This window comes from Rattus rattus, chromosome 7, assembly GCF_011064425.1.
Source record: "Rattus rattus isolate New Zealand chromosome 7, Rrattus_CSIRO_v1, whole genome shotgun sequence".
Lineage (NCBI taxonomy): Eukaryota > Metazoa > Chordata > Mammalia > Rodentia > Muridae > Rattus > Rattus rattus.
The window spans coordinates 89,667,967-89,690,811 of NC_046160.1; the positions used below are offsets into that span (position 1 = coordinate 89,667,967).

The 22,845-nt window shown below is 42.0% G+C and overlaps 1 protein-coding gene across 2 annotated transcripts in view; it reads right to left on the reverse strand.

Annotated features, from left to right (window-relative positions):
• Ppp2r5e (protein phosphatase 2 regulatory subunit B'epsilon) overlaps positions 1–22,845 on the reverse strand; it is a 148,541-nt gene that overhangs the window by 51,284 nt on the left and 74,412 nt on the right. For both annotated transcript variants that reach the window (XM_032907947.1, XM_032907946.1), the window contains exon 3: positions 13,686–13,882. In XM_032907947.1, the coding sequence (XP_032763838.1) occupies positions 13,686–13,882 (197 nt within the window). The remainder of the gene's footprint in view (positions 1–13,685; positions 13,883–22,845) is intronic.

Below are 22,845 nucleotides of genomic sequence, written 5' to 3' on the forward strand. Positions count from 1 at the left end.
AAAATGAGAGACCCACATAAGCACCTGCCCCCGAGTGCACTGGTCTCAGTACGAAGCACAGTAGAAGGTTCAAGATCATTCTGGGTCTGCAGAGGAACGCAGAATCAAATGAATGAATTCAAGCCACCCTTTCATTAAATGAAAACGTACACCATCTGGAAGTCAGCATTAGAGCCAAGGTAGAGAAGGCTTCCTCCTCAGTTTTCTGTCACCATATCCACCTTGGCCTGTGGATATCTTTAGTTACTCCACTTCCAGTCCAGGACAGCTCTGACGTCATCTCAAACTGGCTCTGCTCAGGACCAAACTGCCTCACCGGCCCCACTTACACCGGGAGGGCGCTGCTCCCACCTTCTTACTCTTCCAGTGAGCTGCTATTCTTTTGGCCTTTTGGGTGTCCCTGATTTTATACAATTATTAAAGTCATCAAACTTTCACTAAAACGTTTAGCATGTTTAAGTTTGAGGCTTTCAAGGGGAAAGTAAAGACTGAGATGAAATTGGTTTAAAACAGTGGTGAGTATCCAAACGTAAACAATGATGCTCTGTGGTGGGCATAAGCAAACAAATATAGGAAGAACTTTTTCAAAGATGTTCTTCTCCACTTCCTTCCTCTCTGTATCCACTTGACAGGATCAGGACAACAGTACTCAACTACCCACGCCTATGTGCTAAACTGCTGGCCTCACCCTCCTTAGAAGAGCAAAGACTCTTCACAGAGATGGGAAAAAGTAAAAACATATTTCTATCTCACCTGTGACCTCTTGCCCATGTCTGTCTTCCTAGCTTGCTCTGCTCTCTGCAACCTAGACCCACCCCTGACTTCCTTATTACCCATGAGTCCAACCACAAACCCTCTACTATGGTTGGCTTCTATTTCAAGATTAAATTTCATTCAAAACACAGGGCATCTTTTTACCTGATGAAATGGTTACAGGGATATTGAATTAACTACCTAGAATGAGATCCTTACACAAAAACATCATAGGGAAATCAACTTCACAGAGATGACTATATTGTATTCTCTCCAAAATTGGAAATGTAGCAGTAAATCCAAAAGTGAAAATTGTTGATATTAAATCTTAGAATCCAAAAATAGAGGTGTAAACACTGCAGCAGCCAGTGCTCACTCTGTATAAACAACGCACAGATCCTTGCACCACTGGTGTCTGCAGACAAGTCCCATCCCCGTTTCTCCCGCTCCACCTCCGTCACGCAAGGCATGAGACAGGCTTTATTCAACCTGGTGATTTCTGAGAGCCAAAACTTTGAAACAGATAGAACAATACTTTGACTTACAAAGTCGTTGCTAAACAACTGATTTAAACACTGAGATTCAAAATCAGCTAACACTATGGGAAAAATTTTAAATTTTAAAAGAATGTCTCTGAAATTCAGAATTTTAAAAAGCACACACAAAGCTCACACTACTCCTGGTGTACATTTCTAGCCCCCATTTGAAAATACTGGATTGTGGTCAATGGCTGCTCTTCCAGAGCCCCTGGATTCAACTCCAAGCACCCACATGGTGGCTTATAACCATCTGTAACTCCAGTTCCAGAGGATTTGATGGCCTCTGTGGGGTACAGCATGAATGTGAAGTCATATACATAAAATTAAAATATATAAATCAAAAGTGAGGAAGGCAGGCAGGCAGGCAGAGGAAACCACTATGCTAATGAAGAAACACTACCGAACTGTCACCACCTCCCCTCTATACCTGTGTACCTGTTACATGGGCTCTGAGACCTTTCATTAGTAAAACAATGTCCTGAACTAGCTTAGGGGTCATCAATACACACCAGACTTAAATTTGACCCCAGATCCTGCCAGCAGATGACAGTCCTCCGTACCACAGAACTACTGCCTAGTCTGTTGAGGTAGAGCTGACATGGGCTCCATCAGTAGAACACAGCGGGTGTAGATATTAGCTCCTCTGAAGGAATCCCAGAGAAGGTTCTAGGGCTCACATGTTATTTCAACACCACTACCTCATAATTTTTTATTTTTCTGACTCTGCTTTTAAGAGCATAACAAACTTTTTAAAAAGGGGGAAAAAGCTCCATTTTCCAGCACCTAATCATCTAATCTTAACAACTCTTTTTAAAAGGAAAATAGCACAGGCAATCAAAAAGGAAATGCATTAGTCCAGACACTGTTCTACCTCACCCTCCTATAAGGCCCAACTTTTGCACAAAGGGCAATTCACAATACTCAAAACTGTTCTTCAATAAAACCTTTTGTTACCAAGGGCCTAGAAGTATCTTCTCCACTATGGCTTGCTTGGCCAGCTTACTGAAATCTACTTGCTCTCCAGCTTATCATACTGAGAGCAGTCCTGTTCTGACTCATAAGCATCTTTCTTGCATGTGTGGTCCCCTGTGCCCATTCACCTCTGGCCTCCTGTGAGGACACACCCTCTTTTTTCATCCCTCTTGCCTCTAGCCCTCATTCTCAAAGTCCCTTATCTTCTCGCCACACTGCAGGGGAACATCAGAAGTCATACATTTCATCTTGCTTGAGTTTATAACTCAGGTTTGGCTTTAAGTATTGGTCAGTGGCCAGCTACCGCCTGGAAATGGCCTGCTCATTGTTTTCCTGCCAAGTGCTTGCCCCTGGCATTACAGTCTCTGAGAGCTCCACTCCAAAGGACACGGTTTTCTCTGCTTCTTTCTGCTAATCAGCTGTGTGCAGTCAATCCTCCCCTCCTCTCCTCTCCTCTCCTCTCTTCTCCCATCCTCCAGTCGCTCTCCCATCTCCCAGCCAAGAAATAACTACACTGTAGAAATGCCAAGAGCTAGAGCTGTTAAAGATGCTCTTTGCTCTCCGTTTAAGATCCTCTTCGCATGCTGCAACTTCCCACCTTCTGGATAACCACTGCTATCCCTGTGAGCTACACGTTCATCTTCAAGATTAAATTAAAAAGTTGGGGGAAAAGACACTGCAACCTTAAATGCAGTATTCTGACTCTGCACAACTCTGGACCAGTTTTACAAAGGAGGGCTAGAGAGAGAAGAGGACACTCAGTACAGCGGGATGGTTTAATTGGATATCAGTGATTGACAGGTCACACCTCTCAAAGAATATTAAGTATACTGAAAACCCTGAGCAACCTTAATTTAAAGCAGGCCAGAAGCAATACAGCTTAAATACTAAGCAAATAGTTATTTCCTAAGTAAAAACTTTTTTAATTAAAAAAATTAAAATTAATCAGTTAAAATCCCAATCTCAAACCCCTTAAGAATTCTTGAGGGGCAATAAATTGTTAAGACAGGAAGGGCACGAATACACAATTATATCAAGAAATATTATTTAGGTGATTTAGGGGGAAGCTGGAAAAGGAAGTAAGAAGTCAATGTGATCAAGACATATTCTAACTGTGCAAGAAATTTTTTTAAAAATGAGTAAGTTTCTCTGGTTAAAAAGTGAACACTCAGTTGCACAGCCCACATATCATCTGCCTTTGTCAGAAGCAACCAAAGATACAAGAAAGACTTCAGAATCTTTAGATTCGGGGTTGGAGAGACAGCTCACTGGTGTAGAGCACTGGTTGCTTTCTCCTCCAGAGGTCCTGAATTCAATTCCCAGCCTTCACATGAGGGCTCAGAGTGGCCTATGACTGTAATCTCCTGTGATCCAATGTCTTCTTCTGGTGTGCAGACAAAAAAGCCATACATAAATAAATCTTTAAAAAATATAAAGAATCTTTAGATTTAGACAAGTTCAAGGGGCCAGGCGTGGTAGCACATACCTTTTATCCTAGCACTCAATAAGCAGACATAGGTGGATTTTAAGGCCAGCCTGATCTACAAAGTGAGTTCCTGGACAGCCAGGGCTACATAAAGAAACCCTGTCCCAGGGGAAAAAAAAAAAGAAAAAGAAAAAAAGCATAGTATAGAGGCAGCACACACTCAAATAAATATAAATATAATATACATATATATGGGAATTTATAAGTACTTATAAATATATTTTATAACTAAATATAAATTTATATAAATATAAATAACAGCCTACCCAAACTGACACTAAGATAAGATTGCTCCCAGAAGCGAGAGGTTATTAAGTGAAAGTTCAGTGCCAGGGGTGGACTATAACCCTATAAGCTGTTGGTCAGGGAGGCACCAGGGCCCCCAAAACAGTCAAGATAATTGTAATTGCCATTGTTTACCCATCTGGTAGACCGCAAAGAACGCAAACTAGATCTGGCCTGGAAGCTCCCTCTCTGCTATCTCTCTGCCCCTCACAGTATCAGAGGGTCCTGTACAGGATACTAGGGGACAATAGGCAACAATGGTCTTGCTCAGCTGCAGACCATTACTGTGTGCAGCATTACTGTCCAGCCCACAGGAGAAGCCTTTAAGGCAGTAGTGGCAAGTCTGTTAATGGTAACCAACCACTCTCTGGTTGGATCTGTTGCTTGCTCTACAGCTCAGAATCTACATCTGGTGCCATAAACCCCAGTCAAAGGCCATAGCAGGAGAAGTCATAGGCACTAGGAGGAAGCCACTATTACTGTTTTGAAAATGGACCTGATGTGCCTGTCAAGCAGCCTTTAAAACACCTGTTTATGCCCTTAGAGTAGCCACCAGAAGCTTTCTGGTCACGGAAGCTTCCATTTGCAGTGATTAGTAAGTAAAGAGACTAGTAATTGGTCAGGCACTAAGATTAAATGACTAAGGATTAAAGAGATAGCTCAGTAGTTAAGAGCACTTGCTGGGTTCACTTCCCAGCATCTGTAAGGCGGCTTATAACCATCTGTAACTCCAGTAGCAGGGGACCCAGTACCCTTTCCTGACTTCTGCAGACACCAGGCACAAACTGTGTATACAAACATATATATATATATATATATATATATATATATATATATATATATATATGTATGTATGTATGTATGTATACACACACACACACATACACACACACACAGTAAAACATTAATACACATAAATCTTAAAAAAAGGAAAGAAAAAGGGAAAATGTAAGAGAAAAGAATAAATGTCTAGGATTAGAAAGATGGCTCAACAGTTAATAGTCTATTCTACTCTTACAAAAGATCCAAGTTTGATTCCCAGCACCCATGTCAGGCAGTTCACTCACCTGTAACTTCAGCTCCAGAGGATCAATACTCTCTTCTGGCCTCCTAAGGCACCTTTATTTTATATATACAAAGCTCTACACAGTCACACAGTCACACAGTCTCACACACACACACACACACACACACCTTTTTAAAAAGAGATTATTTATTTTTATATGTATGGGGATTTTGCTTTCATATGCAGTTGTACACCATGTGTGTGGTTGTCCTCAGAGGTCAGAAGACGGTATCAGCTCCCCCAGGACTGGAGTTATAGAAGGCTGTCAGGCACTATGTGCTCTTGTACCATGTGTAAACAGTCAGGACTCTTAACCACTGAGGCATCTTTCCAGCAGGATTTTTTTTAAGGATAAATGACTGGTGAACACATCCAGCTATAAACAGGACATCTGAATCACCTCCTCCAAGGACCAGGGACTATCAGAGAAGGAATAGGAAGAGCTGGATGCGGTAGGAACTAGTATGGAATACTGTCTTCAGGACAGGGAACGACTGTTTCACTCTTCCACTCTCGGCAATCTGAGCAGGGCTGGACATGCTGCCTCGGGAGCAAAAGGTGCTCACTGGACCCCAGTCCTCCAAGAGGATTATATGTAGTTAACAGCTGATGGGGGAAGAAGGCATTTCCTTCAGTGTGCAGTCAATGGTGAGACGCCCAGGAACCTGCAAACAATCCCCTACATCCCTGTCCACTCTCTTATCAAAACTCAACTCAAATTCCCTGAACCCCATGTCCCGCAAAGGAAAAAGACACGAAGGCAGAAGCAAAGCAAGGTGGGCAGAATTGGCAGAAGTGAAACCAGGGAGAGCAACAGAAGCCAGGAAAGATTCTGATTAAAATAGGAAGTGTATGAACATGCTATAATGAAACTGAATTGATGCATGCTAATAAAAATATTCAAACAGAAAATTTGAACTATACATATGGTATAACGTGTGTGTGGACATGTGTGTATTTACAATACTGAACACACCACCAAAAGTCTTCCCATGTGAGCTGGAGGTACCTTCCTGGGTTCAATCCCCAGCAAAGGCAAAGAGAAAGACCTCTTCACAGAGCAGGGCCAGGCCCAGGTGGTTGCACTGAGGAAGTCATTCGACAACTGCATTAACAGCTTTAGTTGCTGATACAAGTTAGACTCCTCCCAAAATTCATGTTTAGATGCCCTCACCTAGACACCTAATGTAGACAGTTAATGTACATATGTCAAAATCAAATTTAAGCTATTTGAGACTCTTTCCTCCCACACACACACAAAATAAAAAAATAAAAAAATAAATAAATAGAACACACACGCACACACACACAGAAAAATTGCAATATCAATATCAGAGAGCTCAGTGACCTCATGAAATAAATCTATGTGTTCTCCAAGTCAACAAATATTGCTAAGGGAACATTAACCAGAGAAGCACAGGACGACAGCTTAAGGAAAAGGCAAAGTACCTATTGGTGTCTGTTCCTCTGACAAATGGCAAACGCTAATGCTTCTGGCCTTGCCTAGTCGATACTTTCTGCTCTTTCTAAAATGTCTTCTGGTGATCTTCAATATTTAACCATAAGCTCTCTCCTATGTACCAAGAAGTTGTACATTTCTAATCTGCTTCTGAGGTCTTCCTTCTGAGGTGCTTCTACACAAGTATCTTGAACTTACCCATTCTTAAAACTCCCCAGTAACTTCAGTTAGCAAACACCTCTCTCATAGACCTCCAAAGCAAACTCTAGCCAGGATATAAGTACATTCTCTTATCAAAGACATGACAAATGACAAGTTCTTATATTCTCGTTCCTTACCATTCCCAATGCTACATACATTTAATCAGTCAATGCTACACTAATAACAAGAAATCATCTATCATTCAGTCAACAGGATATAGAGTAAAGCCTAACCTATGGGCAGACTTTGAAGACCTTAACTGAGAATTCCTAATTCTCCACAAAACTTTATTATTCTATTAAGAGGCTGATCAGAGCTATGATTTTCAGTTAAATCAAAGAATACATTTTTTTAAAATAAGCATTTAGATAACCAAGTGACACTTATAATGTGAAAGCATTAGCAGTGGCCAAGAAATAATATGAAGGACTCAAGGAAAGATCTCAATAGAAAGAAAAGACTTTTCAATATAATTTATACTAAAGCTGCATTAATTCTAAATCTTATATAACCTCAATCTCAGTATTCAGAGATTTAACCACACACTGGGAACAACGGAGGCCTGAAACCAAGACTAGTCAAGTCATAAAAGCAAACTATAAGAATAATAACCGCAGTAACCATATTATAAAGTTGTGTGGTTTTTTTACAGAAAAATAGTAAGATTTTACTCAAATGAAGCCAGCATATCCTAGGTCCCACTGCAGTCTGAGAAATCACTGTGTCACCATGGTCTCACCTTCCTCATCCTCAACCAATACTCCTCAACCAACTTGCTCCCACCTGGACCATGGCACAGAGAGCATAGAGCCCCATCTCTGTCCCTGCAATCTGCCAGCCTCCGTGCTGACAGCAACCAATTCTACAGGTACCTTTTTATATTTGGCCTCAGTCAACAACAACAGCAAACCCCTCAACTCCTTAGCTTCCAACCAAACTCTGTTCTCCCTACTGCTTGCTGTATCTTAGCAGAAGCACCACAAGGACCACAACTACCTTACACCACAAGAGCCACACAACACAGCCATCTAATCTCCCTCCTCTCCCAAAATAACCAAACAAACAGAAAATGGCTTCACCTGCAGTTTTAGGTGACCCTCAAGTTAACTCTTCGTTCCTTCTCTACCTTATCACCTCTTGGCTTAGGGCTACACGTGTTCTCTAACTTTAACACTTACTATTGATCCTGCCTTTGCCACGCTAGCTGTTCTATTGCTGTTAAAATATCAATACCACCCTCACTCTTCTACTTCAAACCTGTAGTGGGCCTCCACTGTCCATAAGATACTTGCGCAAATCAACATGCATTAACACTGCTAAGACTAGCATGTTCCCACTGAAAGCACATGCACACACACACACACACACACACACACACTCACACACACACACACTCACACACACACACACTCACACACACACACACACAGGAGGGGGGGTACACATGCACATAAACACACGCTGTTAATGCTACAACACAACACTGTATAGCCCCTGTACGTAAGTGGTTTCAGAATTCCCTAGTAGCTCAGCAACCTGGAAAATCTCTTCATACCCTACTAAGGCTTTACACATTCTGGATAGTCTGCATGAACACCCCACCAAACCTTCTCTCTTTCTTACCTAATAAATAATTCTATTAGTATGGCATCTTTTAATTTGTCCACATTACACTTTCTACAATTGTCAGAAAACAACCAACTTTTTCAGTCATCAAAAAATAAGCATCTAGGGGTTGGGGATTTAGCTCAGCGGTAGAGCGCTTGCCTAGCACGATGCAAGGCCCTGGGTTGGGTCCCCAGCCGGGGGATAAGCATCTAAGCTAGATATGGTGTCATACGCACATAACCTTGGCACTTGGGAAGAGGCTATGGCTTGAAGATCATAAACTGAAACTGGCTTAGGCCAGTCTACGCGACACACAGAGGTCCTGTTCAAACAAACTAACCAAAGGCTGGGAATACAGATTAGTGTTGGAATGTTCACCTGGAATTCATCATGTCTTGGGATTGACATTCAACACCACCATTTTGTTTTTAAAGTAAAAGCATTGCACTGAGTCATTCAATGAATAGTACATAGAATTAACAAAGTCAATGCTTTCACCAACAAGAATACATCCCACATTTGGAGTACACTCAAATGAATTATTTTTAGAAAAGATATGCAAATACAAAGAATACAAAATAAAACAGTTCAAATTTATAAATAAAAACTAATAGATTACTTGAAGATCAAAAAAATCTAAGAAATATTTCAAATAGATACATGCAACAGTACCAAAAAGACAGATTAGTATTAGTATGGCATGGGGGTGTGTGTGTGTGTGTGTGTGTGTGTGTGTGCATGCATGTGTAAGCTGTAACGACAAAAGCTTCACCCTAGAGACAATACAGAACGGAATACAGCAAGACCCAAAGCAACTTAAGATCATACCTTTTTCTATTAGAGAAGACACCACAAAATTACAAAATAAACCACTTACCTAAGTAAGCAACTGCTTTGGAAAGTGATTAGTAAACCTTGAGAAAGCCATTCTAAATAACTTGGACAGTGCTGATCAAAAGCCATCCATCCACTTCAGAACTGGAAGGATCTGAGATATCAGCAGCTCCCTCCCTTAACAATCGGAGAAACTGAGGCTTGAAAGAAAAGTCCCATCACTAGTGGAAATGAGTAATAAGGACAGGGACACTTTCACATGCTCTCCCTAAGGCTCTTTTCCCTATAAACGTTCTCCTCAAGGTAAATTGTATGTCATACTGTTGACTGTATTTACTCATAAAATGTTTTTCTTTCATTCTAGTAGCTTATGGGTGTTACCCAAGACTTAGCTTAGATGATAAAAATGGCTTCCTCAACTCATATCTTACTTTCTCTCGACTCCATTGCCCCTCACAAGAAAACCAACTCTCCAAGTACAGATCCCAACAAGTTGACTAAGCTTTTAGTATTAAGGCTGACACCATACCATGTCATTCTGTTTCACTACTCATCCCTGTTTTCAAAACCACCTAGCATATTTCATTAGCATTTAATTAAAAACACTACCACTTCCTCATTCTGGTGAAGTAGTTTCATTTCACAATAACAAGAAAGAGGAGCGGGTAGGGACAGTGACTACTCACCAGGCAGGATCATCCTTGAGCTACGGAATTTGAGAGAAACTGAGGCAATGAACAAAATACATTTAGCTAATAAAAAATGTAAAATGTGCAAACATGGACCATGCAAATTCAAGCATTTAATAGCATAGCATAAGAATGCTGTTCACTAAGCATTCTAAGAAATTTACATACATTACTGCTATCATCACAACCCCCCTCACCCCTCCAAGAGTTATGACACAGGGAGATAAGCAGGACCAGACTTTGTGCACAGAAGGACCTTAGAGGTGGCAAAATAGGGGGACCTGGGGGATGCAAGGAGTACCAAGGTAGCCTTTGGTTCTAAGCCTTCTTACAAAGCAGTATGCACAGTTAGCCTGTACACACATGCTGAAGTACTCAGAACACCAATGTACACACAGAACAGCCTTTTATTTAGGAAGGGCTCTCAGCATTATGTGAAACTGAGAACCCCAAAGATAAGTAATTCACAGTAATAAAGCAAGTGAGGATAGGCAAAAGTGGCCCTTGAGCCCAGAAGGGTTCACTCTCTATTCTAACATAAATTCTATAAATAGCCCAGATTACATAAGAACCATAGCAAATGAATAGCTAACAAATTTTATAAATTACATATAAAGATAAACATACATCTGAGAACTCTACATAAAGCTGACTTTCAAGTAAAGATGTTACATATTCAAACATGTAAAAATGCTAAAGCGAGGCTCAAGAATGTCTTAAAACAAACATAAATGGCTTAAAGAGAAAAGCAAAAGGGGAATGTAGGCCACAAAAAGATGGACTCTCTTAGGAAACTAAAGCTGGTTTAGGATAAGCTGATTCACAAAAATGGAAGATTTTTTTACATTATGTTAAATACCAGGTTTAATGACTCAATATCATTGAATGATACACCATCTTCATCATAATTTCAGAGCCTGTAATCAGTTAGGCTCAGCTAAGAGGCATTCCAGAGCCTACTAAGATATGCGGGACAATTCCTCTCTGGGATACTTACCTCTTAATTGGAAAAATTAGATGCATGTGTGGAAGAATAAAAGCAGCATATTCCATATGAGTGACTGCCAAGAAGCAGGGGAACTAAAGGAAGGAGAAAGCCCTGGGTTTCTCACAAACAGTGGCCCTGTAAGCCAGCCCATTGGGGAAAATGAGAATAAGAATGAGGGGCCATGGGTTGGAGAGGTGGCTTAGTGGTTTAGAGCACCAACTGCTCTTCCAGAGGTCCTGAGTTCAAACCCCAGCAACCTCATGGTGGCTCACAACCATCTGTAAGATCTGGTGCCCTCTTTTGGTGTGTCTGAAGACAGCTACAGTGTGCATATATATAATACATAAATAAATTAAAAAAAAAAAATTAGGGGCCAGAACCTACATGACGGGGCAAAAGGGGAAGGGACAGAAAGCAAATGTGATAAAGATATGGGGCAACGGAATGTTCATTTCTGGCAGGAAGCCAATTAGGACAGCCACTCTGAATGTTAAGTTTGTCGGTGACTTACAAAATACTTAGGTTAAGACCTCACTATCTATCCAAAGTGGCTGAAAATATACACCCCACAAATATGCACAGATTTCCAGAGGAGCTTTAGTTATAACTGCCAAAATACGGGTGAGACTAAGTTCCCAGGTCAATGGAAAGGCTGCAGCACTCACACAATGGACTATTCCTGAGCACTAATGACACTGAGCTGGCGGAGTATGATGGTTCACATCTGCACTCCCACACTAGGGAAACTGATGCAGCAGTGCTGAGAGCTAAAGATCAGCCTGGGCTACATAACAATTTCCAGGCTAACCTGTGCTACTATATTCAATCCCATTTCAAAAATCAAAACAAGAATGAAAAGACATTAAGGAAGCTAATGTGAAGAGGGCAGCTAACGTGTCCTAGAAAATCCCTATGAAGTCAGGGACAAGGTCATTGGTTCTTAAGAGAGAAAGAAGGGCAGCATGAAGCTCCTCTGTGTGGTAGAGTATGATGCATTTTTGTCATTGTTTTATCCAAATCCAAAAAACGCATAGCGTCAAGCATGAACCCTGAAGTAAACTACAGATTCTGGGTGATTACAGTGTTCCAGTGTAGTTGATCAATTCTGAAAATGTGCCGTTTGGGACAGCAGAGACCACACGTGACTGGGAATTGAGGCAAATACTTTCCTCTCAATTTTGTTGTGAAAAGTAAAAGCCCATAATCTTAAAAAAAGAAAGAAAGAAATGATTCAACATATAGATGTTCTTATAAAAGGATGAACTATGGGTTTACAAGGCCACCTATAGGATGCCGGTTAAACACAATACATTTATCCAATAAAATACTGAATAGCTATAAACAATGCAGCTTCCTATGTACTGAAAACTGCTAAAAGATGGAATATACAGAAAGTGTGTGCAGACACCATTAGTGTGTTTACAAAAATAATGCAGCTATACCAGTATATTCTTTTATTCTCACAGAAGGTCTTAGAAGAAAACTACACTGGTTATCTGTGAACACACAGGTAAGTTAACACCCAGAGAGCATGCTTTGCAGAGCACAGGTAGGCAAGAGAAGATGCTAATGTTTGGCTGGGAGATTTAGAAAGGACCTACCCTCAGAAGCAGGACTGTCCAGCAGTGCAACAGCTAATTCTGAGACTCGATCACCTTTCCTTGTGTAGCTTTCTTGCCTTCATTTAAAATCCTTAGCATTATATCTGTACCTCTACCCAGTAGTTGCTGGACATGCTTTCTTCCCATATTGTCATGACTACAAAAAACAGTCTGGACACTGCCAAATGTCCCATGAGGCATTAATGCTCTGTGTTGAAAACCACTACTCAGAAGCAGCAATGGTAACAGTCATTTAAAAAACACTCGATAATATATTCCTGCAAAATAAAACAAATCCAATACGTATATGTGTGTACTGTCATATATATTTGTCTTCATTCCCCTTGGGGTGTACATGTGGATGCCACATACCAATCCCTTAAAAGCTCACCTCTCAAGGTCCTTGCAGATGGTGAGCAGGCATTCCTTTTGTGCCTGTTCCTCTAACAGGCTCCCAATAATGCTTAGCCCCTTAAACCTCTAGAGTTGCACTGTCTCCTCCCTTCCTCCCGATGTCCTCCCCTGAACAACAGCCTCTCGCTCTATAATCTTCTAGGATGCCAAGGAAGGCAACCACATCAAGAGACCTAATGGTCAGATTTCAGCTCAATTTTTAAAAAGCTAATGTAATTACTAACACAGTAAGAACATAATTGTTTGCATTATACAAATACTGTTTCTTCCTGTAATTCCTAAAGACCACATACAGTGCTATTGTTCTAACACCATAAAAGGCATTACTCCTGATTTCAAGGAAATTACAATGAGAGAGATTTATTATAAAGCCAAGAGAGGCCTTAACTGGATTCTCTATGTTATAATTTTATTAAGTATGATGCCATTTCTAATGTGCCACAATGTAGAGATGGTACAAGTTAAGATACTCAACAGGCTTGAATTGTTTCAATCAGATCTAACACTGGTTGATTCTCTTGTGTCTTGGCAGAGATCCATGGCACCCTGGCCCTCAGCTTCACGCTCTGAGGTCACTTCTTCCAGCTGCAGGCGGTGGGACGGTCTGGGTTTCATCGTCCTGAAATCCTGTTCTTCAAATCCTAGTGCTGCGCTGACTGCTGGCATCTAGCTCTCAGGAGGCTGGTTTTTGTTTGTCAAGAAGAACCTCGGTGACCTCACTGCAATCAATACACCCATGAGTGGCTATGGAAGATGCTTAAAAGTGTCAGCGGCGGAAAAGGAAACTCACCATTCTAACTACTTCAGGGTAAGTCTGCTCTGTCAGACAGCCTCTGCTTATTGTAATGTAGTCCACCAGTTCATTAAGAGTGGAGCGCTTGTATTCTTTCATTTTAAGATCAGATAGCGTGTCCATGAAGTCAAAAATGACACAGCACTGCTGAAGTTTCTTTAGGAACAGTTCAGGCTGCTCTGAGGTTGGAACGTCTAAGAAAAAAAGAGGAAATGGTGTAAGTCTGTCATCAATTTCTAGGCAACAGGAATTCTCTGTGAAAGTTACTTCAAAAGCAAACTCAAAAGAACAAGACAACAGTGTTCTTGTTACCATCACACATAGGTAGTAGGAGACATGGTAAGCACCACATCAGAGACCTCATGTCTGAAAGCACAACACAAGTTACTTTGTCTGCTGAAGACTGACTAAATTCTAAGAGCAGTCTGCAAGTTAAAGCAACGTTTAACCCAAAACACCCCAGTGTGTCCTTAATATCCAAAAATCACTGAGAAAGGTCGAACTTGCCCTTACAAAGTGAAGCCACAAGTTTTCAGTTAGTTTAAATTCATTTACTAAATGATTTCAAAGCAGAAATGTCAGTCTATTTGCTTCATGCTGACATCCTTTGTGTTTAAAGCATAGCTGCTTGTGGGTTTGTTTTTTATTTGTTCTGTTTTTGTTTTATTTTGGTTTGGGCCCCATAACGGTGCTTTGTCAAAGAAACTTGGAAAAGCAAGCAAATGAAATAATGCCAACCAGTACAGCAATGCTGGGGAGACAGCTCAGTTGGGAAAGTGCTCTCCACAATCATGAGAACCCAGGTTCTGACCCCATCACAGAAGAGCCAGGCATGACAGTGCTCATCTGTAACCCAGTGCTGGGGAGACAAAAAGGCAGGAGGATTCCTAAGGCCTGCCAGCCTCGTTTGCTGCTGGGCCTGGGTTCCTGTGAGAGATGCTGTCTCAAATAACAAGGTGAAAAGCTCCTTAGGAACATACCCAAAGTTGACCTCTGGCCTGCATATGCACGTGCACGTGCACGTATACACACACACACACACACACACACACACACACACACACACACATACACACACACACACAACGCACGCACACGCACGCACGCACGCACGCACAAAAAGCACAAATGAGAAGTGGAAACACAAGAACCAATTACACTTGGATCTACAACTTTTAGCCCATGCTCTTCTTTGGCAGTGAGGAAAACCTACTGCCATCTTTATGAAACTGTTCTCAGAGAGCCAGCAAACTGGCTAAGGACGGAAAGGTATTTTCCACAAACCTGGCATCTTAGTTTAGTCCTTGGAGCCCGCATGGCTCTCTGTAATTTACCTTCTGACCTCTACATGTGTGCTATGGAATACATGTATCCACCCATATATGCATGCACAAAAAATTAATAAATGTAACTTTAAAATTGTTAAATGTTCTCAGAATAGGTATCTGTTCTCTTTTCAAACAAGAGCAGATTAGGGCCCCTGGGGATACAGCTCAGTGCGTAGAGCACTTGCCTAGCACTCACCGGGCTCTTGCTCCTAATTCCCAATGTACACAAAACAACAGGCGGTGGCACTGGCTCATAATCCCTGCACTTAGGAAATGTAAGCAGTAGAGACCAAGACTTCAAGAGCACCCTCAAGTTTGAAGCCAGCACGGGCTACATGAGACTCTTTAAAAGGGGGTGATGGGGTGGTGGCAAGGTAGTTAAGCAGTGAAAGATCTTTTTATCAAGCCTGACTATCTGAATCCAAAGTCTAGGATACACATGGTGGAAGGAGAGAACGGACTCCAGAAAAGAATCCTGACATCCCCAGGTGTTATGTGGAAAGCACACGCATGCACACTGCACACACTCAACAGTTTTTGGTTTTGTTTTTAGTGAGAACATTGTCAGAAATGCAGAGTGCTTGTAGGGGGTTCGGCTACAATGGAATACCTATATCAACCTCCTTCCCCAAGCACCAGGGACCATTCAGGAAGAGAGGAGGGCAGAAAGATTCTGAAAGCCAGGCATCAGAGAAGACCAGAGCAAAACTGTCTTCTGGACCTGGGAGGACCATGTATTCATAAACTCAGAGCAGCTGTGGATGCCTGTGCACCACCAAGCCAGTTAACAGTCTACATGGAGTAAGGGGGAGTTCGAAACCTTAACAGAGGAGTTAGTCCTCAGCTGGTAGCTTCTAGGGGAGGAAAAGTCGATTTTTTTTTAAGGATGTGGCTCCTGGTAGGTCAAGGGTGATTAAGAGGATGGCCCTACACTCAGGAGTACTGGAGTGGCACAAACTGAAGTTGATAGGAACATTTTTAAAAGAGAACCTAAAGTTAAGGAAATGTGTAAGGAGGTAGGGGTTGATCTGAGAGAACTTGGAGGGAAGAATGAAGTGTGAATATCTGCTATGAAAATCTCAATTAACAAAAATACTTTCAATGAGGTGGGAATGAGTGGGTAGGAGGGAAAGCATCCTTACAGAAGAAAGGGGAGGGATATGGGAGGGGGAACTGGGAAACAAGATTTGAAATGTAAATACATAAAATATCCAATAAAAAAGGCAAAGAAAGAAAAAAATACTTTCAAACTACATAGGATAGGTAGAAGTAGTGGCGCACACCTTTAGTCCCAGCACTGGGGAAGCAGAGGCAAGTGGATCTCTGTGAGTTCAAGGCCAGCCTGGTCTACATAATGAGTTCTGGAACACCTGGGTCCTTGAAGAGATCCTGCCTCAAACAAAAAAAAAGCCCTTCATCACCTGACTCGGGTGGAGAGCTAACTCCAAAGTCATGAGAGTGGGACAACCAGCCCCACCCTTCACTGACTGAAGCACTTGGGAGAGTAGACCCTGCACCTTACCTGGACAGTACAGTGTAGCTGGCCCTGGTAGCAAAGGCATTGGGGAGTCAGTCCAGGACATGAAAAGAGCAGAGCTGACCCCTGCCCCTTGCCATCTGTAGCACTGGGAGAACTAGCTGGGCACTGCTGGAAAGCTGGCCCTGGTGGTGCAGGCACAGGAAACCTGATGGGCTGACTAACTCAGCTACCTCCCAGGCCCAAATCCAGGCCTTTGATTGGCCAACCCCAATTTCTGCCCCATCTATAATGAGCAAATAAAAGGGCCAGCCCTGAAGATCCAAAGCTGAGGATATCCATGACACAGGGCAGTAACAGGATACCTAGAGGAATGTCCATGAGGATCCAGTATAGATAGTATGGCAGAAGCCAGAAGCCAGAGACCTTAAAACAAACCAATGTCCCATCCCAATGAACATTTGCAAGTAAAGACGTATGGATAAAAGGGCATATACTGCGTGACACACAACAGCTTCTATCCTATTTTATTTTATCGGGGTCGGGGGGCATTACAAGGGTAGAGGTAGATATGAAGGGACAGAGAGATGAGTGAAACTGGGATGCATGATATGAAGTTCACAAAGAATCAATTAAAAGTATTTAAAAATATCTCCAGCTAGGAGAAAATATGATCTACAGTTGGCTAGCCTACTCCCCCCCTATTTCTTCCTACTATTTTATCCACTCCCATCCCTATACTGTAGCTTCCCTTGAAAAGCAATGAAAATTATAATCAGTGCAGTGGTTTGAATGAGGATGGCCCAGAAGAACATCTACTTGAATGTTTAGTCTCGGGTGGTGGAAGTGTTTGCAAAGAGTTGGAGGAGAGCTGTCACTGGAGGTGGACCCTGAGGTTTCAAAAGCCAAAACTATTCTCAGTTTGCTCTTTCTCTCTACCTCCTACTTACAAAAAGAAAAAGATGTAAGCTAATTGCTCCAGTGTCATGCCTACCTGCCTACCTACCTACTGCCACCTTCCCTGCCACCCTCTGAGACTGTAAGCCCTATAAACACTTTCCTCTATAAGCTGCCTTGGTCATGGTGCTGTCACGGCATGTGATAAGTAACTGACACACTCAGGGTAGGCTCAAAGAGAAGGTATGCCATCATCCAAGAGAAGAGCTCATTAATACTGAGAAAACACAGGTAAGCAGGTGGCATTCCCTTCTATGAAAGGGGAGGAGGAATAGGAGGAGGAAGAGGAGGAGGAAGGAGAAGGAAGAGGAAGAAGAAGGAAGAAGGAAGGAGGAGGAAGAAGAAGGAGGAGGAAGAAGGAGGAGGAAGAAGGAGGAGGAAGAAGAAGGAGGAAGAAGGGAGAGGAAGAGGAGGAAGAAGGAAGGAGGAGGAGAAAGGAGGAGGAGGAAGAAGAAGGAAGAAGGAAGGAGGAAGGAGGAGAGGAAGGAGGAAGAGGAAGAAGGAAGAAAAAGAGGAGGGAGAGGAAGAGGAGGAGGAAGAAGGAAGAAGGAGGAGGAGAAGAAGAAGGAAGAAAGGAAGAAGGAGAAGGAGAAGAAGGGAGAAGGGAGAGGGGAGAAGGGAGAAGAAGGAGAAGGGAGAAGAAGGAAGAGAAGAAGGAGAAGAAAGAAGGAAGAAGAAGAAGGAGAGGAAGAGGAGGGGGGGGAGGAAGAAGGGAAAGGGAAGAGGAAGAGAGGAGGGGGGAGAGGAAGAGGAGGAGGAGGAGGGGGGAGAGAAGAAGAGAGGAGGGGGAAGAGGAGAGGAGGAGGAAGGGGAGAGGAGGAGGAAGAGAGGAGGAGGAGGAGGAGAGGAGGAGGAGGAGGAGGAGGAGGAGGAGGAGGAGGAGGAGGAGGAGGAGGAGGAGGAGCAGGAGGAGGAGATGGAGATTACTGAGATTGCGGATTGAGTTATGCTGCTAGGAGCAGCACTTGGGTCTCTAGCACACCCACTCGGCCTCTGCTGCTCGAGGACTCCACATCAGTCACCTCATCATGTGAGCCTGAATGGGAGTTTTGGAGCTGGAAGGGGAAGGAAAAAGGCATACTCATGTAACATTGGTTAAAGGTTAAAACCTTCTGGTTGTCTTACTTAATCCAAATTTTGCTACCACAGATTTAGCAAAGGCCCCAAACTAGACTATCCACACAGAGAATGCTCACAAGTACATAAGAAGTCTAAAGCATCAGTGAATGACAGCTTTTAAAAGAGCAAACAGTCATTCAAGCAAAATCAATGTTGGGTGGTCACTCAATAGATTTACATATTTAACAATTCAAAACATTCAGGCAGTTGGCATTAGAAGCTTTTTAATGGTAGGCAGCTGGAATCCATTCTTCATTCATGCGAACTGATCCATCACAGACAAATCAGAGGCAGGCTATCCACCTACTGGATGAGACATAATAGCTTATACTTATTGGATGTACTGGGTACACTCTCTGTGCTCTAGTCTAAGCACTTAAACACACTAATTCTCATTTAATCTCTACAACAATGTACATAAATAGGTGCTATTTTTAACTTAATAGATGAGTAAATCAAGATAGAAATATTCGGTATCTTGCCCAGAATCATACAGCTAATAAACGTGGAGACACAATTTAAACCCAACATGTCTGGCTCCAGAGCCTAGACTCTTCTCCACCATGCAGCACTCACACACATAGAAAAAAGGAAGAGTAAGATGCAGCAGCAGGAGAAAGAGGGGAGAATCACAATGCGCTCCCAAGGCTCCCCCACTCATGAACTAGCACAGGGCCCCTCCATTAGCTGCCTCCAGAGCTTCCCAGGCAGCAAATCTTCGCTTTCTATTCTTCATCCTTTATCACAGATTAAATTCTTCTAACAGGGCCTCCCTTCATTAAGGAACTTGAGCAGTCAGGATAAACCACAGGATGCGGGGGTGTTCTTTAAACAATTTGTATAGTAACAGCCTGAAAAAAAATTTCCCATCACAACTGAAGATTGAGCTATAAAATCAGTGGAAGATCAAGGACTACTTCTAACTACAGGAAGGCTAAGGAGGGTAACATGAACCCAAGCATTCACAACAGCCTGGGAAACCTGTCTCTCCGTCTCCCTTTCCCATCCCATCTTCCTGGGTGGGGGTGGGAGCAGGAACGGTCCAAACAAGCTCTTCCTGTATGGACTGCACTCCTGAGCTACGCTGCCCCAGTCTCCATGCCCTCACTGCCCTAGCCCTGGTGGGTTGTAAAAAGATAGGACACAGCAAGGACCAGAGGAGTGTTGCGTAGTCCAGGAGGTTTCAACAAAGTAGGAGAAGTCTGATATTTATGGGACCACTCCTAAAAGCAATATACTCTTTCAAAAAATTTGAAAGGGAGGAGGGGGACTGGAGAGATGGCTAAGTGGTTAGCACTGGCTCCTGCACCCACATGGCAACTCTCAACTATCTGTAATTCTAGTTCCAGGGGATCTGACACCCTCACACAGACATACATGCAGGCAAAACACCAATGCACATGAAATAAAATAAATTAATTAAAAAAAAAAAAAAAGGGAAGAAAGACTTAGGTACCCAGTACTCTCCTGCACATGAAAAGAGAAAAACCTCATAAATTACAAGACAGCAAATAGTACATTCCAACCACAATGTGTAAGTAACAGTTGCTACTACTTCCCAAAACCAAATCACCTGAACATCTAAACACTTCTGAAGTAGCTTAAAATTGGATGAAAATGTAAATTGTTAAAATATAAGGTCATCAAATAACTCCCAAGCAGGCAATCAATAGATCTATCTAATGGTATTGTTTGGCCTACAAAATTCATCCATCCTGCCCATGGAATCATAACCAGAAATAACAAGAAATTAATATAGTTGTGTAATAGCATGAAGGTCATTAGCACAATGACTCTCCCAACCAATGCCAAGGCTTAAAAGGAGAGAATCAACTGATCCAGTTAATACTGTGGTAAGGTCCCATCAAATCAGGTGCTATCAAGCTGGAAGGCTTATTAAACACATCCTACTGAAGAGGGAAATGCAGTGAGCAGCTAAGTTTGTATGCCTTTGCTCATCCTGGAAGTCCCTGCAGTCAGTCCCCCAAGACTCTAGAGGAACTGAATCACCCTAAGTAAAGCTGAGCTGCCTGCCTCCTGATAGCTGCTCCCAGTGTGGTTATTCACTGTGCAGACAGAGCCACAGGGTTTCTGACCCCTCCACTCTGTCTCTGCTCCCACTGCCTTTGTGAATTGAATCAGCTGATGATCCATAAGAGCGGGGAGACCCACAAAAAAAGTCAACTCTCCTAAGGTGTGTACACACAAATAATTTAGAAACCTACGGAATGACATGTAATGGAAAAGTGACCACAATATTCAAGAGAAAGCAAGTTCAGATTAAGGGATATGTTTCTCTTTATATACAGAGCACTCCATAGGATAACCATGGTTACAGCATCCATAGCCACTCTCCTCATCCTGGCTTACAGACAAGCAAAGGCATAAGGAGTTCAAAGTCAACCGCAGTGACATATAAGTTCCAGGCTAGCCTTAGATACATGATACCATGTCCTGAATCAACTGATAGATGGAAGGGCAGAGAGATGATAAAATAAATAATCAGATCCGGCACAGAAAAGCCATGATACTGTCTGTAGTCTCTGACCCCCTTCATTCTTAAACTTTGCCTTAGAATGAACTAACCCTGATCAAGTATACTACCAATTTCTCTGACAATCCTTGATAATCTTCAACAAAATCAGTAAGAATTCTCCTTGTCTAAGGCATGAGTCTACGCTTAGAGAAACCTAGAAATAATGCCTCAATTCTAACAAGATGCTTCATACAAATTATTAAGTATACTTAACCCTGAAAGTCTGATATAAAAATGCACTACGCAGATGATAAAATGCCTAGTTATCTGACTGTGGAGTCTGTTCAAATCCTTTTCAGCAATGCTATCTCTGAACACAGACCCAAGCAACACGCTCTGTGTAGCAAGTACTTCAGAAAACCTAGAAAGAATCATGCATGCTTCCATCAGGAATTACTTTGACCTAATCAATCACAAAACAGCCAACAATACTTTATCTGAACAAGAAGACAGCTGGGCTATGGTGATACATGCCTTTAATCTCAGCCTCAGGAGTTCGAGGCTGACCTGATCTAGCGTGAGTTTCAGAACATTCAATGCTACACAGGGAAATTCGTCTCAAAAACAAAATAAATAAATTTAAAAAACAAAACAACAAAAAACAAAAAACCAAACACACAAAGCAAAACCTAAGAGGGCAACTACCAGTTTTTAAAACGAATCAAATAATAAAATGAGACTTCTAGTTCAGTAGGAACTAGACAAAATGAAACATGATCCAGGATACTTCAAGACACAAAGTGAGAAAGCCTAATCCAAATCCAGACTGTTAACTAAGTACTGAATTCTTCACCTCTACTGTACATGTGTATTCAAACTTGCTGTTTCAATGAGGATGGTGACAGGCACCATAGCATTTCTACTGCTAGGCATTCTTATTCTATAAAAAGCATTTCAGATGACTTCACTGTGTAGCCGAGGCTGAAAGCCACAGGTTTTAAAGCAAGAACTCTAAAATCCTTACTTCAGTCCCTCCACATCTGAAATCCCTTTTCTTTCTGTTTGGCTACAGCCAGCAAGGAAAACTTTGAGTCTCTTAAGCTAAGGAAGGACCCTGAGAAACATCTACAACAGTGAAAGCATTTCTTCTTGGCCTTGGTCATAAAAGCTGAATGTAGAGATAAATGCTTTCAGAACTCTTGCCAATCTAGTGGGAAGCCTGCAAATACTCTGTTGATTATTAGTGCCCACTTTTCTATATAGCTTTGTGTAGAACAGCTAGCACAAATACAACACTATCAAAAACCTGACACAAGGTTATTAATTAGCCACAAGAAACTCAAATGCTCAGACACAAAAGGACCAGCATAGTAATAAAGACCACTTACTGTTGCAAGTATGTACTAAGATTCTAACACACATTCTCCCCCTAACTCTCAGAATGTCCAATACCACTATTTCAGTGGAAGAAATTCCTATCCAGAACAGTCAAGTCACTTTGTCCAACATCCCATGCTAATAAGTAAGACCTTAGCTACTGACTGCCTGCCCCCAAAACAGTCTTATCATAGGGCCCACAAAGAAAAAGGTGACAATGATGATGACAACGACGATGATGAATGATGATGATGACGACGACCGACGACGATGACGACGACAAGGACTGTGATAGATAACAGTAACTAAAAACAGATTTTGTCCACTGTCATGATTAGTGACTTTTCTAAGTGGAGTAATCTAAAAAATACTACTATGTTTTAAAACTGAAAAGCATACAACAGGTCTTAAACAAATGAGTAA